This window comes from Pogoniulus pusillus, chromosome 35, assembly GCF_015220805.1.
Source record: "Pogoniulus pusillus isolate bPogPus1 chromosome 35, bPogPus1.pri, whole genome shotgun sequence".
Classification (NCBI taxonomy): domain Eukaryota; kingdom Metazoa; phylum Chordata; class Aves; order Piciformes; family Lybiidae; genus Pogoniulus; species Pogoniulus pusillus.
Window position 1 is genome coordinate 12,235,256 of NC_087298.1, and position 20,344 is coordinate 12,255,599.

A 20,344-nucleotide genomic window follows, 5' to 3' on the forward strand; every position below is an offset into this window, starting at 1 on the left:
CAGCAGCGGCCGGGCAGGCGCCGAGCCCACGCCGGGGGCTGGGGGTGCAGCCCAGCTCCGCGCCCGCTGCCCTCGGGCGTTGCCCAGGCTGGCAGCGGGCACTGGGACGAAAGGGAAAGGTGAATTTGGGGATGAATGGGAAGCGCTGCCCTTCGAAGAAGCGGGACGAGCTCCCCTCGGCCTGAGCGCAATCTGCTTTCCCTCCACGAAGGAGTGGGAGGAGCTGAGTGCAATCAGGTTTTCTTCCCTAAAAAAAGTGGGAGTGAGTGGAATTAGGTTTTCTCCCTAATATGTGGGAGCAGTTGCATGGAATAAGGTTCTCTTCCCTAACAAATGGGAGTAGCTGCATGGAATCAGGGTTTCTTCCCTAACAAATGGGAGTAGCTGCATGGAATCAGGTTTTCTTCCCTAAAAATTGAGAGTAGCTGCATGGAATCAGGGTTTCTTCCCTAACAAATGGGAGTAGCTGGATGGAATCAGGGTTTCTTCCCTAAAAATTGAGAGTAGCTGGATGGAATCAGGGTTTCTTCCCTAAAAATTGACAGTAGCTGGATGGAATCAGGGTTTCTTCCCTAAAAATGGGAGTAGCTGGATGGAATCAGGGTTTCTTCCCTAAAAATTGAGAGTAGCTGCATGGAATCAGGGTTTCTTCCCTAACAAATGGGAGTAGCTGGATGGAATCAGGGTTTCTTCCCTAAAAATTGAGAGTAGCTGGATGGAATCAGGGTTTCTTCCCTAAAAATTGACAGTAGCTGGATGGAATCAGGGTTTCTTCCCTAAAAATTGAGAGTAGCTGGATGGAATCAGGGTTTCTTCCCTAAAAATTGAGAGTAGCTGCATGGAATCAGGGTTTCTTCCCTAAAAATTGAGAGTAGCTGCATGGAATCAGGGTTTCTTCCCTAACAAATGGGAGTAGCTGCATGGAATCAGGGTTTCTTCCCTAAAAATTGAGAGTAGATGGATGGAATCAGGTTTTCTTCCCTAAAAATTGAGAGCAGCTGCATGGAATCAGGGTTTCTTCCCTAAAAAGTGGGAGTGGAATTATGTTTTCTCCCTAACAAATGGGAGCAGTTGCATGGAAAATCAGCTTTTCTTCCCTAAAAATTGGGAGTAGCTGAATGGAATCAGAATTTCTCTCCTTAAAAAATGGGAGTAGGTGAATGGAATCAGGTTTTCTTCCCTAAAAATGGGAGTAGATGGATGGAATCAGGTTTTCTCCCTAACAAATGGGAGTAGCTGCATGGAATCAGGTTTCCTTCCCTAAAAATTTGGAGTAGCTGAATGGAATTAGATTTTCTCCCCTAAAAAATTGGGAGTAGCTGGATGGAATCATGTTTTCTTCCCTAACAAATGGGAGTGACTGCATGGAATCAGGTTTTCTCCCCAAAAATAATCAGAGTGACTGCATGGAATCAGGTTTTCTTCCCTAAAAATTGGGAACTAGCTGAATGGAATCAGATTTTCTCCCCTAAAAGAAATGGGAGTAGCTGCATGGAATCAGGTTTTCTTCCCTAAAAATAGGGAGAAGCTGAATGGAATTAGGTTTTCTCTCTAATAAATGGGAGTAGCTGGATGGAATCAGGTTTTCTTCCCTAAAAATAGGGAGTAGCTGAATGGAATTAGGTTTTCTTCCCTAACAAATGGGAGTAGCTGCATGGAACCAAGTTTTCTTCCCTCAAAAGCTGGAAATAGCTGAATGGGACCAAGTTTTCTCCCTAAAACAGGAGAGTAGAAGTGGGAATTTGCAAGTCCCATTGGCAAGCTGCTGGAATGCAGACCAAGGAAGAAGCCTCCTTGCCCTGCCCTGATAAAGCAAACAGCAGCTTGGGGCTTTTCTCCCCCACCTTGAAGACAGAGCAGTCGGTAAGCAGAGCCCAGCCCTGCAGCCTGCCTGATCCAGGACAGTAAAGAGCAGCCAGACTTGGGATCCAGAGCAGGAAGACAGATCCCATCTGCTGGAAAGGCTTCAGAACAAGGATGGCTCTGCCTGAACATCTCCTGTCAGACAGGAAACGAAGGCCCAGAGCCTGCATCACCCACGCAGTGCAGAGGGAGAGCTGCTGCGGTCAGCTCCTCCAGGGGCTTGCTTCAAGAAGCTGCTCTCTGCCTCTTCCAGGAACAGAATGGAAAGCTGGAGGCTGGCAAGAGAAAAACTCCAGGCTGAAGCAGCCACAGAAGCAGCTCTTGGGAAGACAGAACAGAAAGGGCTGTGTTTGTTGAGGTGTCAGAGAATTCAGCTGAAAGAAGACAGAAAAGGAGGGAGAGTGCCCAGGCAGGAGCATTGATTGCATCCAGAGTGAGAGCAAGGGACCCCTCCCTGGGGGGGTTGTGTCCTCCCTGGGGGTGTTCAAGGTCAGGCTGGATGAGGCCTTGAGCAGCCAAATCTAGCTGAGAGACCCCACCTCAGATACTGCCTCCAGTTCTGCTGTCCCCAGCAGAATCATGGAATGCTTTAGGTTGGAAGGGACCTCAAAGATAAGGACACAGAGCTGCTGGAGTGAGCCCAGGGGAGGCCACAAAGATGCTCCAAGGGCTGGAGCTGCTCTGCTGTGAGCACTGGCTGAGGGAGCTGGGGGTGTGCAGCTTGCAGAGAAGGCTCCAGGGGGACTTTAGAGCTGCTGCCAGTGCCTGAAGGGATCCTGCAGAGAGACTTTTGCTGAGGGTGTCTAGAGACAGGCCAAAAGAAATGGTTTGGAGTTGAGGGAGAACAGGGTTGGACTGGAGCTGAGGAAGAAATTCTTCAGTCTGAGAGTGGTGTGAGTCTGGCACAGGCTGCCCAGAGAGGCTGTGGCTGCCTCCTGCCTGGGGGTGTTCAAAGCCAGGCTGGATGGAGCCTTCAGGAACCTGATCTAGCAGCAGGTGACACTGCCCATGGCAGGGGCTTGGAACTGGATGATGTCTGAGGTCCCTTTCAACCCAAACCATTCTGTGAGTCTGTGAGTATTTGCCTCTGCTCTGAAAACCTCTTTCTGCCACAGCCTGCACCGTGCAGTCTCAACAATCTCTCCCTGCATGGTTCCTGTGAGAAAGCACAAGCAGGTCACCACCACAGCTTCTCTTCTTATCAGGCTCTCAGCAGCAAACACATCTTGGCACCAAAGCCATCATTAAGAGACAGAACTCTTTTATTTGTCCAGAGGAAGCAGCACTGGAGCCATCAGACAGACAACCAAAGGAGCAGTGGCTAGGGAGGGACCTGTGAGTGTCATTTAGTCCTCTCACACTGCCACCAAGGCTTGACCAGATCTGCAAACACCCAAGGATGGTGATTCCATCAGCTCTCTGGGTGGACCTCTCCTAGTGTTGCACCACCCTCCTTGGGCCAAGAAACTGCCCTGCTGTCACAGCTCTCAGGTCATCTGCTAGCAGCTCATCCTCAGACAAGGCTCTGCCTTCTTTCTAACCACCCACAACTTCAGTGGGGCTCTGTTTTAAGGAGCATCGAGACTGCAAGAGAGTCAATTTAAGGGTAAAACCATAAAGCTGTGGTACAGAGAGGGTTGGAATGGGACACTGAGCCACTGAGAAACTAAATGACAAGGCCAAAAGGGCAGAGTGTGTTACAGGAGCAGGGCACTGAGACCTCAGTGACTAAGTCACTAACTGCAGACACACAAAGTGCACTCATGGCAAGCAGCACAGAGAGAGAAGCCACAGGAGGACTACTTGCTACATCTTTGGGAGTTAGATGTCTTCTGCACAACCTTCATAGATAGGAAGGGAAGTCCCAGAGGAGTCACTCAGTAGATGAGTTGCAGATGTCCCTGCTGACTGCAGGGGGGTTGGCCTAGATGGCTTGGAAAGGTCCCTTCAACCCAAACCAGTCTTTAACAAATGAGGGTTGGTCTCTTCTCCCTAGTATCAGGTGACAGGAGGAGAGGAAATGGCCTGGAACTGGGCCAGGGGAGGGTTAGGTTGGAGATGAGGAAAAATTTCTTCACTGCAAGAGTGGTCAGGGATTGGCACAGGCTGCTCAGGCTGGTGCTGGAATCCCCATCCCTGGAGGTGTGCAAAGTAAGTGCAGACATAGTACCTGGGGCCATGGCTTAGTGGCCATGCTGGGGTTGGGTCAGTGGCTGGTGGGTCTCAGAGGGCTTGGCCAGATGAAAGAATTCTGTGAGGGCTGCAGAAGGTGAAAATGCCTCACATGACCTGGAGCAGTGAGCAGACAGCAGCAAGGGACTGAGCTGTGGCCTCTCTCAGTGCAGTGAGCCTGCTCCCCCCTTTCACTTGGGCTCCACAGCCTGGTATTCAGCCCAGAAGCTGCTCTGGTGAGCCCCCACACTGTCATGGAACTCAATCTCAGCCTGGCTCCCTGTGGACTGCCAGAAGAACTGCTGCCCGCCACGGAACACCACAGTCCTCATGGTGCCGACGTCTCGGACCTGCAGCAAGAGAGACCAAACCATTCCAGCACAGCAGCCTGCCAGGGGAGCAGCCACAGGGGGCTGGGGCCTTGCAGATTGGGCACTCAGGGGCAGAAGGTGTCCTGCACAAGGGCTGAAAAACAACAGCAGTGCTCATCCCGAGCTACACTAAGGCTGAGAGACCTGGGGCTGTTTAGCCTGCAGAACACTGAGAGGAGATCTTAGAATCACAGAATCCAGCAGGTTGGCAGAGAGCTCCAAGCTCCTCCAGCCCAACCTAGCACCCAGCCCTGTCCAAGCAACCAGACCATGGCACTAAGTGCCCCAGCCAGCCTTGGCTTCAACACCTCCAGCCACAAAGACTCCACCACCTCCCTGGGCAGCCCATTCCAATGCCAATCACTCTCTCTGACAACAACCTCCTCCTCACATCCAGCCCGGACCTGCCCTGGCACAGCTTGAGGCTGTGTCCCCTTGCTCTGTCCCTGGGTGCCTGGCAGCAGAGCCCAACCCCACCTGGCCACAGCCTCCCTGCAGGGAGCTGCAGACAGCAACAAGGCCATGCCTGAGCCTCCTCTTCTCCAGGCTGCACACCCCCAGCTCCCTTATTGATGTTTATGAGTATCTGAGGGGTGGGTGCCAAGGAGAAGGTGCCAGGCTCTTCTCAGTGGTGCCCTGTGATAGGACAAAGGGCAATGGATACAAACTGGAATCCAGGAGGCTCCACTTCCTCATAAGGAGAAATGTGTTTGGTGTGAGGTTGCTGAAGGCCTGGAGCAGGCTGCCCAGAGAGGTTGTGGAGTCTCCTCCAGAGACTTTCAATTCCCACCTGGATGTGTTCCTGTGTGACCTGCCCCTGCTCTGGCAGGGGGGTTGGACTGGATGATCTCTGGAGGTCCCTTCCAGCCTCTAACATTCTATGATTCACAGAACAGAGTCCAACCCTCTAGGACCTGGGATTGAACTTTGCATCTGGATGGAAATCCCTGATGAGGAGAGATGAGTCCATTCCCATCCAAATCATCCCCCTGAGGGTTCTGACTCACCAGGATGTAATTGAAATGGGTTTGGTTGCTCTCACTGCCCAGGTCAGTGTAGAGGGCACGGAGAACAATGCGGTGCTGAGGAGCCACATCGATGAAGGTCCTGCAGACTCCTCCTTGCCTTTGATCAGGCAACTGCACAGGGTTCACTATTTCACCTTGGGGACCAAACAGCTGCTTGTCACAGTCTGAGATGGGGAGGGGAAAAGGGAAACAGGAAAAACACATGATTTAGAGAAGTGTCCAGCATCTCCAGGAAAGAAATCACTGAAATGAAACACAGGCAGAGAAGCTGCTCCAAGGAGTTCTGCCTGGGGATCTCCAAGCATCAGCAAACACCTGCAGGGGCCTCTGGAACAGAGGGGCAGGGAACAAGTCAGAGAATCACAGAACCATGGTCAAATGCTTCAGGTTGGAAGGGACCTTTAAAGCTCCTCAAGTCCAGCACCCCTGAAGAGAGCTATCTGCAGCTAGAGGCTGCTCAGAGCTCTGAACAACCTGACCAGCAATGTGCCCTTGGAGCACATCCCGAGAGGGCCAATGGGATCCTGGGGTTGTACTAAGAACAATGTGTCCAGCAGACCCGAGGAGGTTCTCCTCTGCCTCTGTTCTCTGCCCTGCTGAGACCTCATCTTGAGTGCTGCCTTCAGGTTTGGGCTCCCCAGTTGCAGAGGGACAGGGATCTGCTGGAGGGAGCCCAAGGGAGGGCTGTGAGGATGAGGAGGGGACTGGAGCACTGCCTGGTGAGGAGAGGCTGAGGGCCCTGGGGCTGATAAGTCTGGAGAAGAGAAGACTGAGAGGGGATTGAATCACTGTCTGTCAATATTTGACAGCTGGGGGTCAGGAGGGGGGCACAGGCTCTGCTCACTGCTGCCTGGGATAGGACAAGCAGCAATGGATGGAAGCTGCAGCACAGGAGGTTCCAGCTCAACACAAGGAGGAACTTCTTGCCTGTAAGGGTCCCACAGCCTGGCACAGGCTGCCCAGAGAGGCTGTGGAGTCTCCTCCTCTGGAGCCTTTCCAGGCCTGTCTGGATGTGTTCCTGTGTGCCCTGAGCTAGACTGGATGGTGCTGCTGTGGCAGGGGGGTCGGACTGGATGAGCTCTTTAGGTCCCTTCCAACCCCTGCCATCCTGTGAGGGCAAAGCCTGCAGGGAGGTACCTTGGTGATATTTTTTGGTGGCAGTTCTGCTGCTGTACTGAAGAACAACCCCATGGCCTGGCAGCAGAACTCTCTGCTTCACCACCAGGCTGTTTGTCCTGGAGTTGATCAGGGCCAAATGCAGCTTCCTGCAGCCTGTCCTCCACATCATGCGCCCAGAGAAGAGCAGCACCTCACCTGCAACAGATGGGCACAGAAATGGGTTTGCTGTGAGTGAAAGGCCACAACATCTCTTACAGAGGACTGGGCATAAGGAATTCCTGCAGCTTAGAGTCATAAGATCATGGATTTGGTTTGGTTGGAAGAGTCCTCTAAGCTCATCCAGTCCAACCATCAACCCAGCACCACCATGGCCACTAAGCCATGTCCCTGAGCACCATGGCCACGGGTTTCTTGAGCACCTCCAGGGATGGGGACTCCACCACCCCCTGGGCAGCCTCTGCCAATCCCTGACCACTCTTGCAGCAAGGAAATTTTTCCTCATCTCCAACCTAATCCTCCCTTGCACAATTTCAGACCACTTCTGTTGCTCATCTCTGGACACACTCCAGACCCTCAATGTCCTTCTTGGAATGAGGAGCCCAGAACCAAACCCAGGAGTCATGGTGTGGCCTCACCAGTACCCAGCACAGGGAGGCAATCACTGCCCTGGCCCTGCTGGCAGTGCTGGGCTCCCCTCACCCTCCTCTCCCCCAGACTAATCTTACCCAGATCAGTGAGGAAAAGAGCCCAGTTCACTGACCCAGCTCTTCTGATCCAGCAAGAGGCTGCACTGCAGAGAGAGTTTGTAATAGCTCCCCTAACCCCATCATCTCCTTTCACCTCCTGTCTATCAACCAAGCAGGTCAGAAACCATTCTGTAGGGGGAGGAAAAGCATCACAACCTCCTTCAGACCCCTCTGGTGACAGCCTGGAGGGACAGAACCGCTTGTAAAATGGTTTCAGAGTGGACACAAGCTCTGAGGCAGCCAGAACCATCCAGGGCACCACCAAAGGCAGGTGGGCAAGTGAGGTGCAGATGTCCCCAAGGGCCAGGCTGGGGTCCCCAGCTCAGCCTGGGCAGTACCTGCACTGCAGTTGAGGGAGCTCTCCAGGACACTGACTGTGATCTCCTCCCCCAGAGGACGGCCGATGGCCACGGTACAGTCGCTGCTCCCCACCCCTGTCATGTTGATGACTCCAGTGGCATTAAGAAAGAGCTTTCCACAGACACCTGGAGAGCAGAGACAGGTGAGAAACACACCCAAAGGAGCTATAGCTGCTGAAAACCCAGCTCCTGTTCCCTTGGTGGCACAAGGCATAAGTGCCAGCTGGGTGGGGCACAGGAAGGGTCAGCAGCTGCCCCAAGGAGTCCCAGGTGGAGAGAGGAGGGGAGAGACTGCTCCTAGCTCATGGTGTGCTGGAAGGAACAGAATGTTGTCCCTCCCACCATTGCCTTCCCCTGCTCCTTGTCCCTGTGTGGCAGTGTCCCCACATCACCTGGGGAGTGTCCCCCTCACCTCCACTGCTCTTTGCCTGCTGCTGCGGCACAGCTGATGGGGGAAGATCCAGGGCCCTGTAGCTGCCCTCCTCGGCAGCTGCAGTTGTCACAGCTGGTGTCAGGCTCTGCAGTCCTGCTCCATGGGGCCTGGTCCCCAGCACTTGCTCAGGACAGGGCCCTGCAGAGCAGCCCCTGACCACAATGGCCTTGGGGAAGTGCCTGCAGAAGATGGGGTTCACCCTCTGGCGGGTCAGGGGGTTCAGGCAGAAATCCTGCCGGCTCTGGATGCCGTTGCCACAGGAGGCTGAGCACTGCAGGGGGGAGAAACACACAGGCCTTTAGCAAGGGTTCCAGCTGCTGTTCAGAAAGAAGCACATCTGTTGGCTCAGTTCTGCAGCCTCCAACACAAGAAGGACATGGAACTGTTAGAGAGAGTCCAGAGGAGACCATCAAGATGCTCAGAGAGCTGCAGCAGCTCTGCTCTGAGGGCAGGCTGAGACTCTGCAGCCTGGAGAAGAGAAGGCTTTGAGGAGACCCTGGAGTAGCCTTCCAGGATCTAAAGGGGGCTCCAGAAGGGCTGGGGATGGACTACTGACAAGGTTTGGGAATGACAGGAGAAGGAGGAATGGATTTGGACTGGCAGAGTGGAGATGGAAAGTGGATGTTAGGAAGAAGTTGTCTGCAGTGAAGGTTGTGAGAGACTGGCACAGGTCGAGGTTGGTGAGACACTGGCACAGGTTGCCCAGGGAGGTTGTGGAGCACAGAATGTGATCTTTTATCTCCCTGGAGATGTTCAGGACCAGCTTGGCTGAGGCCTTGAGCAACCTGTTCTAGTGAGAGCTGTCCCTGCCTATGGCAGGGGGTTGGAACTGGCTGAGCTTTGAGCTCCCTTCCAACCTAAACCATTCTGTGACTCTCTGATCACCTGGAGATCTGCTGCTGTGCTGCCATTTGCCCCTGCAGTGCTCTGGTTTTGCCAGCCCTACAATGGCCCACACCTCTTGGAATTGCAGAGCCACTTCCTCCCAACAGATCTGCATCCCAAGGTCTTTTGTAACTCCCAGCCAAAGACTCCAGTGAGGAAGGTAGGAAGCAGACTTCCAGCTCCCAGAGACAGGGCAGTGGGAATGATGGAAAACATAGAATCAGGCAGGGTTGGAAGGGACCACAAGGAGCAGCCAGTTCCAACCCCCCTGCCATGCCCAGGGACACCTCACACTAGAGCAGGCTGCCCACAGCCTCAGCCAGCCTGGCCTCAAACACCTCCAGGGATGAGGCTTCCAACACCTCCCTGGGCAACCCATTCCAGCCTCTCACCACCCTCATGCTGAAGAACTTCTTCCTAACATCCAGGCTGACTCTCCCCATTTCCAGCTTTGTTCCATTCCCCAGGTCCTATCACTACCTAAAAGTCCCTCCTCAGCTTTCTTGTAGCCCACTTAAGATACTGGAAGGCCACAATAAGGTCACCTGGGAGCCTTCTCCTCTCCAGACTGCACATCCCCAACTCCCTCAGTCTCTCCTCACAGCAGAGGTGCTCCAGGAACAGTTCAGCATCTGCGTGGGAAGTCAAGCCCCGAGGCAGGAGTGCTGCAGGGAGGCAGATGCCTACAGACCCATCCCCCTGGCCAGCAGGTGCTGCACCTGAGCGGCAGCCAATACCTCTGTCCACTCACTGAAGCTCCACTCGTAGGAGCAGGTTCGGATGACACAGGGCACGCTGGTCAGAGGCTTCTCTGCCGCAGGGCACAGACGCTCCTCCAGCAGAACCTCCTTGCCTTGGAGCACCTGCACGCAGCTCACCAGCTGCACAGCCAAGCCAAGCCCGCAGCTGGAGGAGCAGGGGCCAGCGGGGGTCACCTTCCACCTGACAGAGGACAAGGGGGGCAGAAAGTCAGTCAGTGATGAACCCTCTGCTGGCTCTCACCGCACAGAGCACACTGCAGCTCCTCCCTCCTGCTGCTCAGCAGCCTTCTCCACCCCTCTGCCTCGCACTCAGAAGGCAGCCTTTGAAACAAGGCTCTACCATCAGGCTGCTGGAACACTGCAGCAGGTTGCCCAGGGAGGTGTTTGAGGTCCCATCCCTGGAGATATTCAAGGTGAGGCTGGACAGGGCTCTGGGCAGCCTGATCTAGCTGAGGATGTCCCTGCTGACTGGATGAGCTTTGGAGGTCCCTTCCAACCCAGAGCACTCCATGGAGTCTGGAGCAGGTCTGGAGCTGGACCCAAGCAGAAGGCATTCTCACACTGCAACAAGCCCAGAGACTCAAAATGCTCCTCAGAGTAGCTTCACCCACACTTGAGCATGTCCTGGGGGCAGAGGGAAAGGAAAGGGCTCTCACTGCTTGTTCTCTCCTGGTGACTGCTTTACCTTGGTGGGCAGGGCCTGAGATCACAGACTGCCACGCTGCCCTCTGGCTTTGGCACTGGGTGGCAGTTGTCTTCTTGGGTTTGTTCCTTGGTGTCAAAAGCCACACACACATATTGGAGCTGAGTCTGACCTAGAAAGGGGAAGTGATCTTACTGCATGGCATGCTTGGAAGGGCTGAAAGTAAGCCAAGCAGTGTCAGTTGTGTACTGAACAAGCAAGCCCCAGGGCACACTTACTGCGTCCATCCCTCCCCAGCTCTGAAGCAGCAGCCAGACAGTCCCACACAAGCTGGTCCCAGTCTGAACCAGGTCTCAGCCCTCCAAGCTATCCCCAGTCTGAACCAGGCCTCAGCCCTCCAGGCTGTCCCCAGACTGAACCAGGTCTTAGCCCTCCAAGCTGGTTCCATTCTGAACCAGGTCTCAGCCCTCCAAGCTGGTCCCAGTCTGAACCAGGTCTCAGCCCTCCAGGCTGTCCCCAGTCTGAACCAGGTGTTAGCCCTCCAGGCTGTCCCCAGTCTGAACCAGGTGTTAGCCCTCCAGGCTGTCCCCAGTCTGAACCAGGTCTCAGCCCTCCAGGCTGTCCCCAGTCTGAACCAGGTCTCCTTGCCTCTTCCAGACTCACAAATCATGAGCACAGCTACACAGGCACTTTGAGCTGTAGGGGGGAGATGATGCTCCTGAGGTTCCTGGGCACTGAGCTCACACCTACAGCCAAGCCACACTTCCCTGCAGCAGTGAAGGATCTCACCTCTGCCACAGGACACAGAACACTCTCCAGCCAGAGGGCTCCAGACAAACAGGGTCCGATTTTCCAGCTGGATCTGCCCAGGTGTCTCAGGAGTCTGAGGTAGGTGTGCATCTTCCTCCTCAGAAGAGAGCAGAAAGGCCCAGGCTGACACTGACACCTGCTTGCCATGCTGCTGCAGCTGGGGGACACCTCTAGCCTACAAGATGCTTGCAAGTCACTGAAGACAGAGACTCATTGAAGCACTTTCCCCACTTCTGCAGAGGTACCTGGGACTGGAAATGCCTGAAGCATTCCCCACCTGCAAATGTGGCTCCCTAGGATGGATGTGGCCCAGGGACTCTGTGCTGAGAAGCTCTCTCCCCTGCTACCAACCCTCCCCACCATGCCAGAACCACTGTTGGTCAGTGAAGCATCTCCCAAGCACCAGGGCTTGATTTCTGGCTCTGCTTTTGTTGGGCTCTGCAAGGAGTGGGAACAGCAGCAGCAGCTTCTCTAAACAAACCATCACTAAAACTGATGAATCCAGCAGCATAAATGAAGAGGGACAGAGCTGTCTAAGGGCACAGGATAACCTCTAACCCTGGTGTAAAGCACCCTCCCAGGCCCCAGCAGGAAGGTTAGTGATGGCAGTTCTGAACTGGTAACCTCCTGTGCATCACAAGTGCAAAGGTCCCAGACTCCTGAAATAAGCCAGGGCATAAACTCACTTTGTCCCAGCCTAGAGGGCAGACACTGACCACACATGGCACAGTGGAGAGAGGTTTTTCTTCTGCTGGGCACAAGCTGTCATCCACAGCAGCCTCCAGGCCACCACGGGACTGAACACAGGTGAGGTTCTGCTGGGCAACTCCAGCTCCACAGAGAGCAGAGCACTCCTCTGCCCGAGAGATCTTCCACCTAAATGGGATGCAGATGGCTCACAGTGAGGGCTTATTACTCACCCACCCCCCCAGGACACAAATGAGTCACACAGAGCACTCAGCTTCTCCACCTCAAGAGCCCAGGCTGGGGGTGACTGGGAGGACAACTGCTGGCAGCTGTAGTCTTTGCCCTGACAGCTCTTGAAGACTAACAGCACCTAAGATAAAGAGCTCCAGCACACAGGGACAGCACTGAGATGGCTGTGAGATCCATGTCAGGCCAGGCTTGGCTCTTGGTCCTCCTTCCAGCCCAATTAACACAAGGCCTCCTCCAGGGTGAGATCAAATCTTTGCTGGCACAACCCTGCAGAGGATGTGAGCAGACATCTCTGGGCCAAGCCCTCAAAAGTCCTGCTGTAAAGCACTGGAAGGACCCAGCTGCTGTTCATGCAGCTGACAGGCCCTTGGGATCTGATGCACCATTAGGATTAGGAAGCAACTCCTTCACACCTCTCCCTTTCTGGTGGTTTCTTATACCTTGCACAACGTCAATGAGACTGCAGAGAGTGGCTTGGCTGGCAGAGGGAGGACAAGCTGAACTTGCAGGGACACCAACCTGTACAGGCATGGCTGCATGGCACAGGGCTTGTGCTCTGCAAGGGGCTGTGGGAGCTGCAGGCACCACTGATCCTCTGCTGTTTCGTTCTTTGCCTGGTCAAAGCACACATGATGCACTGCTTGTGTCCCTAGGGTGCAACAGGAGGGGAGAGGAGGTTACAAAGTGAGCAGTTCACCTCAGTTATGCCACCAAGGTGCAGCCATTTCACTTTACTCAAAGTCCCTGCAGATAGTCAGGGTGAGGCTGGACAGGGCTCTGGGCAGCCTGATCTAGAAGCACAGAACCAGTCAGGGTTGGAAGGGACCACAAAGATCACCCAAGGAGGTGTTTGAGGCCAGGCTGGCTGAGGCTGTGTGCAGCCTGCTCTAGGGTAGAGTGTCCCTGGGCATGGCAGGGGGGCTGGAACTGGCTGCTCCTTGTGGTCCCTTCCAGCCCTGACCGATTCTATGATTCTACTGCTCTGAGCAAGATCCATAGTAACACTGAGCCTAAACAGGTGGAACTCCAAACTCACAAACAGAGCTGTGAGGAGTCTCTTGTGCAGCTAATGAGCTGTGAGGAGAGAGAGGAACTCCTCAGCCTCAGAGCATGACCCTGAGAAGCAGGAGTCAAGAATCTATCAGCACAGTATCACAGTATCACCAAGGTTGGAAGAGACCTCATAGCTCATCAAGTCCAACCCTTTAGCACAGAGCTCAAGGCCAGACCATGGCACCAAGTGCCACGTCCAGTCCTGCCCTGAACAGCTCCAGGGACGGCGACTCCACCACCTCCCCGGGCAGCCCATTCCAGTGTCCAATGACTCTCTCAGTGCAGAACTTTCTCCTCACCTCCAGCCTAAATCTCCCCTGGCACAGCCTGAGGCTGTGTCCTCTCCTTCTGGTGCTGGCCACCTGAGAGAAGACAGCAACCTCCTCCTGGCCACAACCACCCCTCAGGTAGTTGCAGACAGCAATAAGGTCTCCCCTGAGCCTCCTCTTCTCCAGGCTAACCAATCCCAGCTCCCTCAGCCTCTCCTCGTAGGGCTGTGCTCAAGGCCTCTCCCCAGCCTCGTTGCCCTTCTCTGGACACGCTCAAGCATCTCAATGTCCCTCCTAAACTGGGGGGCCCAGAACTGAACACAGCACTCAAGGTGTGGTCTAACCAGTGCAGAGTACAGGGGCAGAATGACCTCCCTGCTCCTGCTGGCCACACCATTCCTGATGCACTGTTAACCTTCCACTGCCCTCTTTGCTTTCAGGTGATGCCTGCTGGGAAGGAGGACCTGACAGCCACTGCAGCTCTGCCCAGAGGGGTGGTGGAGTCGCCATCCCTGGAGGAGCTCAAGCCAAGCCTGGCTGGGGCACTTAGTGCCATGGTCTGGTTGCTTGGATAGGACTGGGTGACAGGTTGGGCTGGCTGAGCTTGGCTGATTCCATGATTCAGCTCAGGTTCACATTTTAAGCCCCAGATTTCATTTTTGAGGGGTGCTGGCTTCAGTCTCAGCGAGGCCCTGGAGCATTCTGGGTTCATTTCTTTGAGGTTTCAATCAGTTTGCCTGAGGAATCTGCTGCAGAAAAGCTCTCCAGACATAACTGCTCCTATAAATTGCCTTCAGTAAGGATTCATTTCCAATTCCTTTGGCATAACAGCCTGGAGAGGCTTGGCAGTGTCATCTGCATTAGCTGTTAAACAAGATGTCAGCCCAGCCAAGGTGATCTGCTACAGCCTGCACTGTGATTTCTCCAGGGAGACAGAAAGGATTAACCTGGGCACAAGAATAGAATTCTAAGAAGGAAGCTTCAAAATTAGCCCTGAGGCTTTAGTCAGACACCAGTGGTGTGCCATAGGGATCAGTGCTGGGCACAATCCTGTTCAGTATCTGCACTGATGATCTGGAGCAGGAGATTGAGTCCAGCAGCAGTGAGTCTGTAGATGACACCAAGCTAGGAGCAGCTGTGGAGCTGTTGGAGGGTAGGAGATCAAGAGAGATGTTGAGGTGCTGGAAGGTGTTGAGAGAAGGGCAGCAAGGCTGGGGAGGGGCCTGGAGCACAGCCCTGTGAGGAGAGGCTGAGGGAGCTGGGGGGGTGCAGCCTGCAGCAGAGGAGGCTCAGGGCAGAGCTCATTGCTGCCTGCAGCTGCCTGCAGGGAGGCTGTAGCCAGGTGGGGTTGGGCTCTGCTGCCAGGCAGCCAGGGACAGAACAAGGGGACACAGCCTCAAATGTGCTGTGCTCCACAACCTCCCTGGAGGTGTTCAAGACCAGGCTGGATGAGGCCCTGAGCACCCTGAGCTGGTGGGAGGTGTTCCTGCCCATGGCAGGGGGTTGGAACTTGATAACCTTGCACCTCCCCTCCAACTCAGCCCAGACTATGAATCTATGACTACCAGCCAGGCCCACATCCCCACAAGAAGTAAAGATGAGCACTGCTGCCTCACCTTCCCCACAGGTCACTGAGCATGGCCCCTGCTGAGGGATCCATGAATATGTCAGATTCTCCTTGGGGACAAAGTAGCTGAAGGTGATGTCTGGGTTGGTGACATTGCCAAACTCTCTTGCGTACCTTCGGTAGACCTGGTGAGGGAAAGAGCTGTGGTCAGTGCAGAGATCAACTCAGACTCAGTTCTTCAGACAGGTAGGAGGAACCCAGTCCCACTTTGGATCCAACCTTCAGCCTCACTCTGTGCCTCTCTGTTCTTGCCAGACACAGTCTGTGTCACAGAATCATAGAACCAAGCAGGTTGGCAGAGAGCTCCAAGCTCAGCCAGCACAACCTAGCACCCAGCCCTGCCCAACCAACCAGACCATGGCACTGAGTGCCCCAGCCAGGCTTGGCTTCAACACCTCCAGGCACAGAGACTCCACCACCTCCCTGGGCAGCCCATTCCAATGCCAATCACTCTCTCTGACAACTTCCTCCTCACCTCCAGCCTCACTCTCCCCACCTCCAGCTTTGCTCCATTCCACCCACTCCTGACACTCCCTCACAGCCTCAAAAGTCCCTCCCCAGTTTTTTTGTAGCCCCCTTCAGATGCTGGCAGGCCACAAGAAGGTCACCTGGGAGCCTCCTCTGCTCCAGCCTGCACAGCCCCAACTCTTTCAGGCTGTGCTCACAGCAGAGCTGCTGCAGCCCTCTCAGCATCCTCCTGGCCCTGCTCTGGACACTCTCCAGCATCTCCACAGCCCTCTTGTCCCAGGGGCTCCAGAGCTGGATGCAGCACTCCAGGTGGGGTCTCAGCAGAGCAGAGCAGAGGAGGAGAATCCCCTCCCTGGCCCTGCTGGCCACACTTCTGCTGCTGCAGCCCAGGCTCTGCTTGGCTTTCTGGGCTGCAAGTGCACACTGCTGGCTCACCCAGAGCAGATCACTCAAGAACACATCCAGACTACCTCCAGAGATGGAGACTCCACAGCCCCCCATGGCAGCCTCTTCCAGTGCTCTGTCACCCTCACAGGAAAGAAAGTTCTTCCTCAGGTTCACATGGAACCTCCTCTGCCTCAGCTTCCTCCCACTGCCCCTTGTGCTGTCACTGGGCATCACCAAGAGGCTGGCTCCAGCCTCCTGCCACTCACCCCTTACAGATTAATAAACATTAACGAGGTCACCCCTTAGTCTCCTCCTCTCCAAGCTAAAAAGCCCCAAGAGAAGGCTCCAGGGAGATCCTGGAGATGCATTTCAATATCTGAAGGGGACCTGGAAGAAATGTGGGGAGGGACTGCTTGGAAGGGCCTGTGAGGATAGGAAGGAGCAATGGTTTGAAACTGGAGCAGGGCAGAGCTAGGTTGGACACCAAGAAGAAGTTCTGCACAATGAGAGTGGCCAAATGCTGGAACAGGCTTCTGTGACCACTCTTACTGAACACCACCTCCACAGGCCTCAGACATGAGGCCTGCTACACCCTCCCTGGAGGTGATCAAGGCCACGTTGGATGGGACCTCGAGCAGCCTGGGCTAGTGGAAGGTGTCCTTGCCCACAGCAGGGGGTTAGAACTGCATGATCTGTAGGGTCCCTTCCAAGCCAAACTGTTCTGTGATCCATGACCCTGCACTGCAGCAGAGCTCCACAAACTCAGCCTGGCCAGTTCTGACTGGCCCCTTTCCAACCCTGCTCTTCTCATTTACCTGTATTTCAATTTCTTCCTGTGTGGGCCCATCTACATGGACCTCCTCCAGGCTTGGCAGGTTGTCCTTGGTGAGAAACACTCTGTACCTGATCTGGCTGTCCTCCAGAGCTGATGGGTAGGTGACATTCAGGGAGATTTTTCCTTTCCCAGCAACTATGTACTCTCCTCTAACCTTCACAGCTACAGGAGCAAAAGTAGAAGTGAGGTTGAGAGATATGATGTGGTCTCCAGGGTCCCCTGGTGCTGCCAGCTGCAGGCTGCCCATTTGCCAGCAGCCAGCTTGATGTAAGTCAGAGACATCCCAAAGAACATGGCAGGACAGCACAATGGACTGCATCCCACAGACTAACTCCAGCACTGAGACCTCTCCTCCTGGACTGCATCCCACAGACTAACTCCAGCACTGAGACCTTTCCTCCTGGACTGCATCCCACAGACTAACTCCATCATTGAGACCTTTCCTCCTGGACTGCATCCCACAAACAAACTCCAGCATTGAGACCTTTCCTCCTGGACTGCATCCCACAGACTAACTCCATCATTGAGACCTTTCCTCCTGGACTGCATCCCACAAACAAACTCCAGCATTGAGACCTCTCCTCCTGGACTGCATCCCACAGACTAACTCCATCACTGAGACCTTTCCTCCTGGACTGCATCCCACAAACAAACTCCATCACTGAGACCTCTCCTCCTGGACTGCATCCCACAAACAAGCTCCATCATCAAGACCTTTCCTCCTGGACACAAACTAACTCCATCACCAAGAATTTTCCTCCCAAGTTCCATTTTCTTGTGTTTTTCACAAGCTTCCTTTGCCCTCCTCTCCTTTTTATTCAACTCACCCAAATGTGTGAAGAGAGGTCTCCAGTTGGTGACATGGACTGAGGTGGTGTTGTGAGGCAGGGACAGGAATGTAACATACTCTGGAGGGATGGAGAGGAAGCAGAAAACTTCAGTCTTACAATCAGAAGTTTGAGTAAAGCCCATTCCCAACTCCTCTTCATGATCAAACAGAGCATTCTGATGATTGAGCTGAACACAGCAAACAAAGCTCAGCTGAACTCTGTGTCCTGTTCTCCTCTTTCTTCTGTTCCTCCTTATGCTCTCTGCCAATGCCTAAATGTGATTCTGCAAGAGCCAGAGTAGTTCCCAAGTGGGCTGTTGAGCACCTCAGGAAGCATCTGACACAGCTCCCCAGCTCCCAGGAATTTGCTAGACTTCTGGGCCATGTCCAGAGCAGAGTCACTCTGCCTGCACAGCAGCTACCACCCTGCCACAGATCCCAGCTGCCTGCTCTGTCATCACCCCAAGCCCCAGCACCAAACCCTCCATAAGAAGAAATAAGTCAAGCAGAAGCTGAATCGAGAAGCCCCAAGTAGAAGGTGATGAACACTGAACATGCAGCACACAGACAGTGCTTGGAGGGTGAGGGCTACACACCTTTAGCTTTTCCTTCTGTGTAAGACCCACTCACTTTGGTGCAGGAGCTGTTATCACCCCCACAGACCTGGCAAGAGTCCAGTCTCTTCTGGGAGTCCATCTGCCCATCGCAGCCGAAGGCCTGAGCAAAGGGGAGAGACTGTCATGGCCTGTCTGCTCTGGGCAGGGGCAGAGGGAGCCAAGGGGGACATGGAGGCAAGGGGGAAAGGAAGGCAAGGGGGAGAGGGAGGCATCCCAGGAGAACAGGGAGGCATCCCAGGAGAACATAAACACGACTGGCAGCTTCTGAAGGAATCCTTAGCTCCCCCAAGCCCAAATCCAAGCCTATCTCACATCCTCCAGCCCAGCCTTCCATCCCACAGAGCTCAGAACAGGGCTTCTGCCCTCTTTCCCATGGAGAAGCCTCGCAGGGAGCTGCAGGAGGTTCTCAGCAGGCTCAGCAGCAGAACACGTGCAGGTGCTGGCTTGCTGCTGGAGGCACCGAGCCCAGGCTCTGGCTGCTGCCATAACGCAGTCAGCGGCGCTGCCAGCAGCAGAGCAGCAGAGCGGATCGTGCCCACCCCCTCTGCTGTCGGTTAGCTGGAAATGCCTTAAAGCCATCGGGAACAGGGAGATGATGAGGAAAACATCCCAGGCTGGAAGTGTGCTCTGGGAATGTCAAGAAAACAGCAAACATGCAGCGAGCAGCACTCACATGGAGAGCACAGGGAGCTGTCTTCAAGTGCATGGCAGCATTACAGCAGAACTGAGTCGTTTGGGGTGGAAAAGACCTCAAAGCTCAAGTCCAAAATCACTGCCCCAAAAGCCTGCTAAGCCATGGCCCTCAGCCACATCTCCCCAGCTCTGAAACCCCTCCAGGGATGGGCATTCAACCACTGCCCTGAACAGCCTAGGCCAGGGCTTGACAACCCCTTTGGGCAAGAAACTTTTCCTCATGTTCAACCTAAACCTGCCCTGGTGCAACTTGAGGCTGTTTCCTCTTGCCCTGTCACTTGCTACATAGGAGAAAAGACCAACCCCTTCCTGACTCCAGCCAGAGAGCTGTAGAGAGCAATGAAGTCTCCCTTCAGCCTCCTCTTCTCCAGACTAACCAATCCCAGCTCACTCAGTTGCTCCTCTCCATCCCTCTCCCCTCTTCTCCAGCTTTGCTGCCCTTCTCTGGACCAGCTCCTGCCCCTCACTGTTCTTCCTGGAGTGAGGGCCCCAAAACTGAACCCAATATTCCAGGTGTGACCTCACCAGTGCCAAGCTCATGACAATGCCTTCCTCACCTCCCACCCAGGAAACCCAGCAAAGCTCTGCTCAGTGATGCTGCAACAATCCATTCTTCGAGACACACTCCCCAGGTTCCACTCTGTATTTTGCCACTCAGTCTAAGTTCTCTTTCTCCAGAGCTATCATTTCCTGGGGCTACTCAGACCATGCAGAATGAGCAGCTAATGATGTCTCTTCAACCAACTCATAAACCAATTGCTTCTGGGGCCAGGGCTGAGCAGCTTTGCTTCCTGCATGGTTAGCAGGATGTCTTCCCTAGAGGGCCCAGGGTGCACAGAGAGAGGAGCTGATTTGTTGGATTCCACTCAATAAGCTAGGAAGAAATTGCCCTTCTTTTGAGCAGAGCTCACTCTGTTGTTTGCCCTGGGACAAGGGTTTTTTGCCCCTGCTCTTGGTAACCTGATTCTTGGTGCAGATGAGATAGGATCACAGGTTGGGGTAGCAAGGGACCTCCAAAGGTCATCCAGGCCAACCCCACTGCAGCCAGCAGGGAAATCTTTCACTAGATCAGGTTGCTCAGAGCCTTGTCCAGCCTGACTCTGAGCAACTCCAGGGATGGTGCACAGCCCTGTGAGGAGAGGCTGAGGGAGCTGGGGGGGTGCAGCCTGCAGAAGAGGAGGCTCAGGGCAGAGCTCATTGCTGTCTGCAGCAGCCTGCAGGGAGGCTGTAGCCAGGTGGGGTTGGGCTCTGCTGCCAGGCAGCCAGCAACAGAACAAGGGGACACAGTCTCAAGCTGTACCAGGCCAGGCTCAGGTTGGATGTTAGGAGGAAGTTGTTGTCAGAGAGAGTGACTGGCATTGGAATGGGCTGCCCAGGGAGGTGGTGGAGTCCCCACCCCTGGAGGTGTTTAAGAGGAGGCTGCATGAGGCACTTAGTGCC

The 20,344-nt window shown here is 54.5% G+C and overlaps 1 protein-coding gene across 6 annotated transcripts in view; it reads right to left on the reverse strand.

The window, feature by feature from the left end:
- Positions 1–3,107: 3,107 nt before the first annotated feature.
- ADAMTS13 (ADAM metallopeptidase with thrombospondin type 1 motif 13) overlaps positions 3,108–20,344 on the reverse strand; it is a 31,210-nt gene continuing 13,973 nt past the window's right edge. For 2 of the 6 annotated variants that reach the window (XM_064171409.1, XM_064171408.1), the window contains exons 16-29: positions 18,191–18,311; positions 17,593–17,673; positions 16,746–16,927; positions 15,065–15,200; positions 12,646–12,775; positions 11,877–12,066; positions 11,170–11,287; positions 10,423–10,552; positions 9,714–9,918; positions 8,071–8,362; positions 7,638–7,784; positions 6,572–6,748; positions 5,414–5,598; positions 3,108–4,385 (exon numbers count right to left, since the gene is read on the reverse strand). In XM_064171409.1, the coding sequence (XP_064027479.1) occupies positions 4,227–4,385; positions 5,414–5,598; positions 6,572–6,748; positions 7,638–7,784; positions 8,071–8,362; positions 9,714–9,918; positions 10,423–10,552; positions 11,170–11,287; positions 11,877–12,066; positions 12,646–12,775; positions 15,065–15,200; positions 16,746–16,927; positions 17,593–17,673; positions 18,191–18,311 (2,253 nt within the window). In that variant the 3' untranslated portion in view covers positions 3,108–4,226. Of the gene's footprint in view, positions 4,386–5,413; positions 5,599–6,571; positions 6,749–7,637; positions 7,785–8,070; positions 8,363–9,713; positions 9,919–10,422; positions 10,553–11,169; positions 11,288–11,876; positions 12,067–12,645; positions 12,776–15,064; positions 15,217–16,745; positions 16,928–17,592; positions 17,674–18,190; positions 18,312–20,344 lie in introns of those variants that run through there. The other 4 variants (XM_064171410.1, XM_064171411.1, XM_064171412.1 and 1 more) reach the window with 4 other exon arrangements.